Source organism: Spodoptera frugiperda, chromosome 13 (genome assembly GCF_023101765.2).
Source record: "Spodoptera frugiperda isolate SF20-4 chromosome 13, AGI-APGP_CSIRO_Sfru_2.0, whole genome shotgun sequence".
NCBI lineage: Eukaryota > Metazoa > Arthropoda > Insecta > Lepidoptera > Noctuidae > Spodoptera > Spodoptera frugiperda.
The window spans coordinates 8,459,643-8,472,741 of NC_064224.1; the positions used below are offsets into that span (position 1 = coordinate 8,459,643).

The window sequence follows — 13,099 nt, forward strand, 5'->3', positions numbered from 1 at the left end:
CAACATGGCGATTGGCTCGCACGCGGCGGCCGTACAATCGGAGCGTGCCAACACTTGCAAGCACGCGCGATCGCGCGATAAAAAACCATTTTTAATTAAATTGAGATTCCACAAACCTAACACGCCGATAGATGGCGTAAACCTCAAAAAAAATGTCCCAAAACTCAATTTCTATCACCAAAAAAAAACACAATTAAAACATCAACAGCAAATTTTTGGAAATGATATCCTACCGTAACAATTTTAAGGTTCATTTTCCACTCAAAACGAGAACATGGCGTGCTGTTTACCGGGATGCATAACGGTAATTAGAGTATTGTCGTGATAAACCAATGTAATCTCTATTACTTAACGATAAAATCCAAATTGCTTTATGATAATGGAAGGCGTTCGTGTCATGGCGTCGTTTGCGCGGCAAAACGAACTGTTTTGTAACATTTTTACGACAGGTAATAATCGAATTAATATCGAGAATCGCTTAATTAAATTGATATATCCGTGAATGGTCAGTTAATGGCGATCATATTAATTAAAACCGATGATTGATACGCCATATTAACAAAAGTGGAAATTACTTAATATAATTCAGTTTTTGTTTTAACAATTTGTTTGGTAAATGAATAAATAAGTTTATTTTGTAATTTAACGGTGTAAGTAATTGGCTGTTTAATTGCAGTCCGGTTTTATTGTAGTTGATTAATTATTATGCGATTGGTTTAATTTAAATTTGGTAGTTTTGTGGCCATTTTGAGGGAAGATTTTGAGTTATTTGTAAATTAACTTTACTTGAGTTCAAAGGTTTTTGTATCTATATTAAATTCAGAATCTTTTAAAAGTGCAAATGATATTATGTTGAATTTCAACCGAAACCTCATTCCTAACAAGTCACCTATGTATTAAAAGAACATCTGTAATTAAAATTGTCAGTTAGAAATATGTACTTACTGTATACTTACGACCATATAACCACGAGTTTTTTGACATTGGACGAAAACTTTACTCTAGGGCCTTAGTACGAGTTTGTTTTACGTTTGACGAGAGAGCGTTCGGCGCTCTGATTGGTTGGTTTATGCGTTTTGTTTTCGCTAAACGTAAAGCAAACTCGTTCAGTACGAGTTTGGGTACAATAGTTTATTATCTTCAGCTCCTTTTAATCCACTACAGGATATAGACATCTCCAATAAAAGGCAAAGTGTAATGCGTTTAAGTTCCTACATAGGTTATTTTTCTTCAACCAGTTTTTCTAATACTGCTCTAATTTAAAAATTCTCTAATCATTCTCTAACTAGTAACACCACAAAACCAATCTACACTTTTCCAGCCAAGCATAATGTTGCCAACCTCAAAAAAAAATATTACCCATGTAAAACAGGCAACACTTCCTGACCGGACGCGAAGCTCCCACACCTCCCGCTCCGGAAATAGCCGGATGTGGTAGGCGGCGTGTTAGCGGCGCGTGGCAACATTTAGTTACCCCACTCTAACATTCTGACATTCTGACATTCTGGCATTCTGGCATTCAGATTGCCAGATAACACGGCACGCGACGTGACACTGATCTGCATGTAATTTAATTATTTTTGTCGGTTTTCTTTCTTTTTTTTTTTTTTGTAAATTGGGGATGAGTTTTATGTTTTGACTGTTTTTTGAGGATTTACGATGTTATTTAAGGACTTATGTTTTTTGTTTTTTGTTTCAGAAGCAGTTATGAGTGCCAATTATGTTGATAATTTAGTACATTATAAAGTAGGTCATGGACAGTTGTAATTGGATTTAGGTTTACTCACTTTTTATAATTTAGATTGTTGTGTACGATTTCAATCTGTCGTCTGTATCTGTACTTGTGGAATAAAATAAATAATAATTATTATAAGATTGTTTTATGTAATAAATAAACAGTTGTCCTAGGACTAAACCTTGTAACATTTTTTTGTTAATTAGTTAAAATATACCGTGAAAAACTACACCTGAAATTAAATTTATATTAATTTGTAACCTGACGCTCCAATTCCATATTTTATTCTAGATTAGGCCGGGACTCCACCAAAGCGGAGACGAGACGAGCGGAGAGGAGATGTTTTTTAAACAACCAATAGAATTGAGTTAACGTCTCCTCTCCGCTCAGCTTCAGTGGAGATCGCTGTGCGGAGATGTGTAATATTTGTATGTCGCGATTGAGCTGTGCGCGGACGACGCGCAGTGGAGAAGATGTGAGCGGCGTGCAGTGAGCGATGTCACCCTCCCCCTCTCGCACGCTAGCAAAGTTTAATTAATACCGTGAAAAACTACACCTGAAATTAAATTTATATTAATTTGTAAACAGACGCCCCAATTTTATTTTTAGGTCTAGACTAGGGTGGATTACGAATTTTGTTACAAATAAAAGTATCCTAAGTTACGTCTTACATCATGAGCAGCGTGCGTAGACGCAGCGATGTCGCGCAGCCCACTTACTACTTACAAAGCTTCTCTCCGTTAATGTACGTGTGTAAACTGTGGTTGTATCTAGTAAAGGTACGCTATTTGTTCTAAATTAAGGAAAATAAAAAGAAACACAAATATTGCATACTGATTTTATTTCCTCACCTTACCTCAGCATAATAATATTACAATTACGAAGATCATTCAACTACTATCAGTAAATAACATTAATATTTTAGAATTAAGCATCGTTTTAATTATTTATTTATTTAGGCTAGCAACATTACAGAATTACCTTGAAGCAACATAGCAACACAGTTTATTTAAAAAAAAACAATTCATAATCGATTCTCTTTCAATCGATATCTCTGTATAAATATTTAAAGTTACTGAGGGTTTAAAAAATCTTAAAAAAAACAATAACACAGTGTTTTTATTATAATCCTATTTTTAATTTATTTACAATATTCTGAGCATTTTCGTTTAATTTTTGTCTTTTTTCTACGCTAGTCGCATAATGCGTTCTTTTTTATTCGATATGCCAATTCGCAAGAATAATCGAGAAATTCCAAAGGATTAGCTAGCGAAGTTTAAGCTATCTACACAAATACAGCTCTACTAAAAAATAGTACACTTTATGAAAATTATTTCATTGACAATAATCAAGAATTAAAAAAAACTATAGCATTCGAAAACGTCAACTGTCATTTTTTGAACTTAGAATGGAATACAAACCAGCGACTAGAGACTATAAAGGTAAGCGTCCACAGGCCCGCATCGGACGCATCGCACGCAACGGATTTTAGTTTGTCTTGTATAGAAACTCATACAACTGCGTCCACTGATCCGCATCGTACGGACCGCATCATCAGCAACGCCTACATGCGATGCGTACTGATGACGTCATACGGAATGTGTACGACACGGGCCTATAGACGCTTACCTTAAAATTACGTTAATTTTTAAAAAAGGAAACTTCATATAACGAACGCTTACATTTAAAAAACGAATACTCAGTTCTTTCGATAGCTATTATTTACAGACTTACGCGCCAAAATAAATAAATACAATGGAGGATAATTATTATTAAAACGTTCTTATTTACAACAATATACAACATGGAATTACATAGAACTTTGTACGTAATAATTAATTGTCGGTTTCACAGCTCCCTGATAACTTTAACTGACAGATAGTTCTGAGGTACGCACATTACCTAAGCTACCACATGGTTTATTGGATTTTCAACTTAATCCGACTTGAAATAGAGTTGACAATCTATCAAAAAATATTGATAGACTGATTTGGTTACCAAGAAACTATGAAACCGACCGTATCTCGAATCATTTCACTATTCATATTCATTAACAACGACGTTGGCGTATTGTTTTTAATTATTTTTCTTACAAATCTTGTAAAAGTACAGTCAAGTAAGAGACAAGACAGCACATCAAGCTACCCAAAACTGTTACAATCATTTAATTGATTTTCAACTTTAGAACATTATAATAAAAGTTCAAAATCCACTAAACAAGATTAGTAGATTTGATGTGCTGTGCATTCAAAATTTAAGAAAAAGGTGTCTTGAAGAAAAACAATAAAACCTCTTTTGTTGTATCTAACAGCGCATATACCGTAGTACTACGTCGTTGCAATTTATCTAGCACGTAAATAAAATGGTCGGGGCGTGTTCGGATAAGATTAGGGCCCAAAACAATGGAGACTCGGTAATAAAACCCTCTACCGTGTCCACTAGCTTTAATTCAACAAGTTACCTGACTAGACTATCAACGTGCGACCACAGACACTTTTTCCAAACCTTAAACAATAGGATTTATAACACGTTTCCTTTGCCTGCATTACTAGCTGTCAATGTCACTGTCATTGTCACATCTGTCAAAATGACGTTTCACTGCAAAGTACTTTAGAGCCACGTACTTTTTGCTTTTTACTTAATTATTTAAAGACAAGCTTTGTATTTTTACAGTCATTATCATTACCGTACTCCTAGAACACAATCGCCACTTCACAGACGTCTTTAAGCCACAAACCACGATCACCACAATTATGTTTATCTTACCCAAACCCATGAAAACACGCCCCAACACGAACCTACACATATAAAGTTACATTTGAACGATTTGGCAATAACACTCTGAACATGACTAGTCCCGCACGATCACATTCAGTAATGTCCGTCTTCCGAGCGTGCGGGCTCAAGCGAACACTACACGAGGCTGGACAGCGGAGCCCTGGACGTCACAGGAGACGCGGGGAGGGGCTGCAGCTGCTGAGGAGCTTGGGAGGGAAAGTAGACCCCTCCGACGCCATCGTTGAACTGAGGGTGTAACGGCATCGGCGTGTGAGGCATCGACGTGGGCCGCGACTCGTGGTACAGGATGGGGACGCGAACCAGTCTCTGTGCCGCATGGGCCATGTTAGCAGCCTCAAGTTCCGCAGCCAACTGCCTCTTCCACTTATTCCTTCTATTCTGGAACCAGATCTTCACCTGGGTCTCTGTTAAATGCAAGGAAGCGGCCAGACCAGCGCGCTCCGAACTGCTAAGGTATCGTTTCATATCAAATGTCTGTTCTAGTTGAAAGACCTGGGATCTTGAGAAGACCGTTCTGGTCTTCTTCTTTCGTTTGCCAAGGTTGGCGTTGGGGTCCCGTTTCTCGTCTTTATCGAAGTCGTCGCTTTCGTCTACGTCTGGATCCGAGTCTTGGACGTCTGGTTGTTGAGGGTAGAGGGCTGGATGGAGGCGCGGGGAGCGGGGGGAGGAACGGGACGGGGAGGGAGGAGTGGGAGCTCGAGCTGGACTCCTAATTCGAGGGGATCCTCCCGCTGAACCTTCCTCGTTGGTGGTGGAGTCTTCTGTAACAACGAAAAGACCATTAGTATGTGGAAACTAAACTCTAGAATAATTATTGTGGACATTTGTTAAGTTAAATAAAAACCAATGATTCCAGAGTTTGATCGTCAATATTTTTGTAATTCTCAACATCTCAATAAAAAAAAAACAAAACCACATCGATTTTCAAATCCCAACAAACAACAAACCGCGTTCCAATTTCGAAAAAAACGCCGTCAAATTGCCCAATCAAAGGCGTTGTTCGATTTGTATTAAAAGTAAATCGACTAATAGTAATTGGATATGTCCCTCTATTTATACCCCGGCTAGTCGATTCCGGCCGCACGGAAACCTTACTCGCTAATCCTCTGTGATTTGTTTTAAGCTCTATTGACTTTACAGAGCGTGGGCTAGGCAATAAATGTATTCGTTTGTGGATGAAGTGATTTTTTTTAGAATTAGGTTAATACGTTAATAGAAGCTTCTGTAGATAAGCGGTGGATTACCGAGACTGGTATTTTTTATTACTAATTTCTTTTCGATTCAAAACATCAACATTCTGTGACAGATAGACCTATAGACAGCCTACTTCACATGAGAAGTGTTAGTGCCATAGTCTCCTTGATTTTTGCTTGCAGACAAATTAAAGATTGCAATTTAAAAGGTTCCATAACATGTAAGTTTTTAAAGTGACAAGGTTACTATTGGTCATTCAACATGGTAAATATGTCGTTTAAAGTTCTAATGATATTAAAAGGTTCCAGTTTATCAAAGAACGCCGCTAGCCAATCTACATACATAACTTCACGCCTGTCTTCCATGCTAGTAGGCAGAGACAACGGACCGTCAATTACTACGGTTAAGGGTACTTTTAATTTGGCCCTTCTTTAATATATCTCTATCTAAAGTATAGTTCCTTAATCGGTTCCTAGGATCTCCGAAAAAAGTAAGACCAAAAAAAGCCTTTAATATCTCCACACAACCCAAACATACATACATAATACATAGGTAAGCCTAAAATTCAAATTATATCGTAACCCGTAACGCGATCAGAGCAGTGGACCGACTAAGCTCAAACCAGTTTGTAGCAGTTAACTAAATAGTTAACAGTAGAACCGAAACTGTAGGCAACTGCCTAATTGGCTTTAATGACCCATTAGTGCTGAAGCTATTCATTAGACAAAAAATATTTACAAGGAAATCCTCGGATCCTAACTTTGCACGTGGAAGAGCTACGCTTTTTTTTTTTGATGTGAGAAAATCATCCAATGTCTTCTCCCGCTTTGGGCGAGGCGGGAGGGAGTGTCAGACTCTTACTAACTAAAAATCACCCCGTTCCTACGATCATTCATTCGCAGCTCCGGATCATTCATCTGCCCTACTGGGCCCCATCTGTGGTGGTCTTACGCTACGGTACAAATGGGCCCGGAGCTACGAACTACCTAGCGGGTTTACCGGGGCTCCGGCTTGAAAAGCAGGAGTAAGAGTCTGACACTCCCTCTCGCCTCGCCTAAAGCGAGACAGTGACATGTCGTCTCTTTTAAGTACGGGGTAGATCACTAATTATTATTTTATGCGTAGAAATGACGTATTTTCTCTCCTAAACTTTGATTCGTTTTACCTAAGTATTGTTATCTTATATGACAAAACAAAAAAATACGTGTCTAATATTTTTTCATTACCTAACTGATGGACTAAATAGATTTTTAATTTTCATACCCCGACATCATCCCTATGATTTAAAGGCCGGCGTAACACCTACTCTTAAATGAAATTCAAAATTCGAAAATGGAACATCGCTATTATAAATTAGAAATCAAAGAACATTATGCTTTATTCTAATTTCAACTTTATTTCTTTCTATCAATAGAGTCACTTTTTAACTGTCACTTTACAATGGGGCTTTGAAACAACGATAAAACCAGTATAATGCAAATCCCAGCGTTGCATACAAGGTCCTTGATTCGCAAGCTCTTGTTAATTGGTCGTACAACGATTTTATAACCAGTATAACTTGACCTGTGACTTCACAACTTTATGTGGAAATCAGAGGTATTCCTAGTTGGTGCTGTAATGTGTGATTTGCATTGATTTTAGAAGCCCTGCCAGTAATCCTGTGTTAGTGCTCGCTTGCTGTTTACACAACCGCTTACGAGTTAAGCAGTTTACTAGTTTCCAAGTTGCTGGGATATTATTATTCAATACTTAGGTATAATTATGTCAAGGAATGTAACTGTAAAAATTCAAGATGTCTATCAAGCTTTAACCTATATAATTAACACCGCCCTTATCTTTTGTCGGTTGACATAAAAAATATAATGAACCAACAAAAACTGTCAAACAAATTACACTCAGATATTTTTCGCAATCAACAACGCGATGTTCATTTAAAACCTCTTTGAAGTTCACCCTACACCTGTGTGTCCCTATGTCAGTCATTCCATCGTCAATAATCATAAAAATTAAAAAAAAAACTGCGCTCAAAAACCGAGCAATCAAACAAAACAGCGTTCCGTATAAACCGCATTCGAAAATTAAAACGACCGCGCGCGACATCACTCTGACAGAGCGACAACACCACATTTGGCGCGAACTGATTCGTATAGGGAATGGTATGGGAGTGAGAGAGATGGATATAGGTTTGTTGTTTCGCCGGTAATTGTGCTGTGATGGCAGTAAAGCATTGTTCGGTCGGTTTGGACCGCGTGAAATGGTGGCGCCTTTGTTTCGTCACTGAGATGGGTTTTGGAAAATTAAAGCCGCGTCGAGTGGGGTTGGAGAGCATGTTATGACGATTGCTTGTTTAGAGGTAACGTGCGCCTAGCCTTGCTACGTTTCTGTTAGTTTTGCGTTAGTTTTAATGACAGTTATGTTATGCGTGTGTTATGTTTTATGTAGAGTAGACGGGATCTGAAGACTAGAAAAATCCTCTGGAGTGATTATTATTTTCAAAAATGTGATGATGATTTTCGAATGCAGTATTGAAGTATCTGTAGATACAATTTCAAGCTACGCTTATTCTTACGTACATATACTAGATATGTATTCTTTTATTTAAAATCAACAGATAGAACGAAAATTCCAAATAAGTAATTTATAAACCAATGTGCCAACACACATTGTTATAAAATTGCCTATAAGTACACATACACACACACACATAAACAATAACAAAACCCTCATCGAAAACACACAAACAATAGAAACTCAATTTCAAAATCCAAATTCAATTTTCGAACAACACAATTTTCAAATAACACAAAATCCAACCAGTTACTCGACTAACAGTTTGTCAAAACGCATCACTAATCCCGTTCACCTGACACCGAAATCACGTCGGAAACTCGATACATCGCATAGAATCGATTAGGTCCGGACGCCCCACTAGTGCTAATCTGTTACGGTAGCTCGCTGACATCATTTATTATCTGTGCGAGTAATACGCGGTAATGGCCGTGTTGTTTAGAAATAACGCGGGCAAATTTGTTCATTGTTCGTATCGAGTTACTTATTGTTAGATGTTATTATTTGTTATTGTGATTATTATTGGACTTAATGCATATTTTTGTTGTACTCTTTCTTAATATGGATGACTAATTTTTGATTTAAGGTCAGACTTGTAGATTATTTTAAAATATTACACTCGTAAGTATTTTTTATTTTCTTACGGAAACAAATATTTTTAGTAGATATATCGATTTGAAATATCGCTTGGCATCACTTCTAGGTACATTTTATAAGTAGAAATGACGTATTTGCTCCCACTCCTAAACTTTGATTAATTTTATAGGACAAAATAAAAAATACGTGTCTAATATTTTTGCATTACCTAACTGACGGACTAAATAGATTTTTCACACCTTGCCATACCTATACTTATCTTTAATAAGCTCAAAGATGATTCAAATTCAAAATTCTATGTAACGAAGAACGCCACATACAGTTAAACTCATTTTATCTGTACCTTTAAGACACAATGTTTTATGTTATGTTTATGTTACTAACCTCTGGGAGGAGTGGTTCTGTCTTGTGGTCTCTGCCAATACCAGGGAGCCGGCACCAAACCCCCGTACCTTCCCGCTAGAGCACTCCACTGTGATATCAAACCCAATCTGTAACAATACAAAAAGAAAATAAACATTTAAAATACACGAAAAACTAAAAAAAAAAAACAATAGAGGTGGTCGAAAGAATCAACTAAAAGACTACTCCAGTTGTTCCGGTAGTCGGTATGATATAAGTCGGTAAACGAGCAGACGGATCACCTGATGGAAAGCAATCGCCGCCGCCCATGGACACCCGAAACACCAGTGACGTTACAAGTGTGTTGCCGTTGTTGGGGAATCGGAGATAAGTAAGATTGGGTAATTGGGTCTTCGGTAAGTACCAGTATTGATAAAGAATTAACACATTAAACGTCATGACGGTCCCGGTTACCGACGTTAGCGGAGGATTTGTCTTCAACAGTTTTGTATTGGTAGCCAGATGCTTAATACGCAACGTCCCATTTATGATCGAAATAAGTGAAACATTCACGTTGTGTACATTACATACAAAACCAAACCTAATTACCAAATAACTAAATACAATAAACTAATTAAACACAATCCATTGAATACCTATACAAGACAAAACACTGAACAAGGAATATTTAGGCGTTTTAGTAAAGATTATGACTGTTTAATTAGATTTAAGTGGCCGTAGCGTGACACGGTATGAGTGACAGAAAGTATCTGGTTACAGACAAAATGTGTTTAAGCCTTGACACCTGAGGTATTAGGGTGTATTATGACAAGAATAATAATATCACGGTTAGTGTACTTAAAAAAAAAAGAGGAAATTAGTAAATAAGGTGATCTAGGGTGTAGTGTGTTTGATCTCCGGCCACTGTAAGTGCAGGTTTGCGGACGACGAGCATGGGTAGCTCGCCGCCGGACCAGAACCAGACCCGTGCGTACGGCGCGTCGCGTTTCACGCGCGCCTCAAAGAGCCAGACCACCACAGATGAGACCCAGTAGGGCTGATGCCGACCCGGAGCGGCGGACAACGTAAGAGGTTACCGGGGCTCCGGCTCAAAGCCCAAGAAGGAACGGGTGGTTTTTTGTCAGTAAAAGTCTGTCACTCCCTTTCGCCTCACTCAAGGCAGGAGAAATCATTGGATGATTTTATCCCTCACAGAAAACTATCCCAATACCACATCGATAACCAGACTTGTGTACACGTTCACAAAACCATACTTCTCATATATAAACAAAATAAAAATAATTCTAAGCCCCCAATCACACTTTAATAGTCCAATCAACCCTTCACTACACTATCGCACACACTTATTTATAAAAAGGCTAAATAAAAAAATACAGACATAAAACAAACTAGAGAGAGAAAGGAGAAAATCAGGCAATATAAAGAAAGAGAGGCTATAAATCACTCGGCGGGAAAATGTTAGATTTTAGAGTAGTTCCCATTGTTAGGAACAAGCTTTCTCGCTTACCGAGCGATCGCGTTCCGAGTATAAATATCGATTGTTGCCAAAGAGGATTGCAGCACTACGCTCTGGGGACGGTACAGCCGCTGTAGGGATGGGACGATTGTTGTCGATACATTTTTAAACGTATAATAATTAAAAAATATTAGTTTGGTAGTTGAAGAAGACTTACTATAATACTCATAAGTCTCAAGAGAAACACAACGGAACTTAGGCCTTCCCCAATAGCTTCCAGTTCGGCCGATGCATTAGCAAAATAATATTATGTACAAAAAAAAATAAAAGAGCGGCTATTTATCTTAAATTTCATAAACTATCATTTAGTAAGTACTCGTATATACATAATATTATAGTGACTTATGCTGTATACTCAAGCTACTATGATATTTATTAAAAACGTTAATCATTAAATTGATAAATATACAAACAAAATGCGTCACTAATCACCGTAGCAAATCAACCAATCCTTTGCTACGCGTCTACGAAAACCGCTACGCGCTACGAAGACGTAGGCGCGTAACCCGTAGCAAACGCCTACGCCACTAATTGCAATTTAGTTCAATTTATTTACCAAATTGTTATATAATATCAGTCTTATGTAATAGAGAGTGAGCCTATTACCATATACGAGGCTATACTCCAGATACTCATGTTGCTACAGTGAGAATTTTTGAAAAATGTAAGAATCTCAAATATGTTTGATTAACCTTGAAATTGAACCTGACCGATTATACAGGGTGTCCCTGAAGTCGACGTCCAACAGGCACCAGATGATCGGCAAGGTTCCAAATGTTATCAGAAAGATATAAAAAAAATTCTAAGTCCTACAGTTTTTACATTACAGTGACTTATGTGTTATCCACGAAAAAGTACACCCTGTGCCAGTCTTTTGACTCTTGTTGCTACAAATCTTTATTTTTTCGTCTGCAGTCTTCCTTACATTATCCTGAATAGTGCTCCAGTAATACGGAATCATAAATTCTTAGCCAACTGCTTTAGATTGGAAAACATTGTTAGTTTTAGAGGAACCAAATACTCTGAATAAAATTTTCACCTTACTTTAAGTGACTGTACTGAATAAATTATGTATGGCGCTAATAGTGGCAAATTTCACCAAAGTTGGCGCATTTAATAAGGATTCTAAAATGGTATAGCACTTTGCACATTATTTCTTAAATTCGACACAAAAAAAGATTTTTCAACGAAACTCCGTTTCGATGAATTTATTTGAACTTACTAAAAATTCTTCTAGTGTACTCAAATCATACGTTATAACCTCGTATGCACTAGACAACACTTTGCACGCTATTTGTTATCATCATGTTGAAAATCAGCGAGGATCTCTTGTCAAACAACATTGTCTGTTTACCCGTGATTTCGCGTGCAGCATTCGTCGGCAATATTTTCGCTAGAAGAACTGGTGTTGTGCATCTCGAGCCATCGTACCCGGGCTTCGGCATTTTAGCTGAGCACTGGCTTTTTTGCGCCGTGGTGATTATTTATTTTTTAAATTGTTTTTTGCTTTACCTGCAATTCCTTGCAACGGTGCAAATAACTCTTTCTCGACAAACTAAAGAATATTTGATGCTTCATCCCGCATTTGATCACAAGGCATGAACACGTAACTTAATCGGAGGATTCACCCATTTCTTTTTTTTTTTTTTTTGATGGGGATATGACGTTTAATTGTGCATAAGGGCTCATGTACACCATACCACTACCGCGTCGATATGCTGTGTACATGAATCTGCCGCGTCCGTTCCTTTTGATTTTACTACACATTTGATAATGTGTTTGATGCACTATGAACATCATATTGCAATCATTGAATATTATTTAGTGAAACATGATACACAACATCAGTTCCTCTAGTAAGTCTATTAATATTGCTAACGAAAGCTGCAAGCGAAATCATGAGTAGATAGACAATATTGTTTGACAAGAGATCCTCGCTGATTATCAACATGATGATAACAAATCGCGTGCAAAGTGTTGTCTAGTGCATACGAGGTTATAACGTATGATTTGAGTACACTAGAAGAAATATTAGTAAGTTCAAATAAATTCATCGAAACCGAGTTTCGTTGAAAAATCTTTTTTTGTGTCAAATTTAAGAAATAATGTGCAAAGTGCTATACCATTTTAGAATCCTTATTAAATGCGCCAACTTTGGTGAAATTTGCCACTATTAGCGCCATACATAATTTATTCAGTACAGTCACTTAAAGTAAGGTGAAAATTTTATTCAGAGTATTTGGTTCCTCTAAAACTAACAATGTTTTCCAATCTAAAGCAGTTGGCTAAGAATTTATGATTCCGTATTACTGGAGCACTATTCAGGA

General features: G+C 37.4%; 1 protein-coding gene across 1 annotated transcript in view; it reads right to left on the reverse strand.

The window, feature by feature from the left end:
• Positions 1 to 2,559: 2,559 nt before the first annotated feature.
• Positions 2,560 to 13,099, reverse strand: part of LOC118270420 (homeobox protein HMX3-B) — a 30,042-nt gene continuing 19,502 nt past the window's right edge. The window contains exons 3-4 of the mRNA XM_035586003.2: positions 9,278 to 9,384; positions 2,560 to 5,295 (exon numbers count right to left, since the gene is read on the reverse strand). Of these exons, the coding sequence (XP_035441896.1) occupies positions 4,649 to 5,295; positions 9,278 to 9,384 (754 nt within the window). The 3' untranslated portion in view covers positions 2,560 to 4,648. The remainder of the gene's footprint in view (positions 5,296 to 9,277; positions 9,385 to 13,099) is intronic.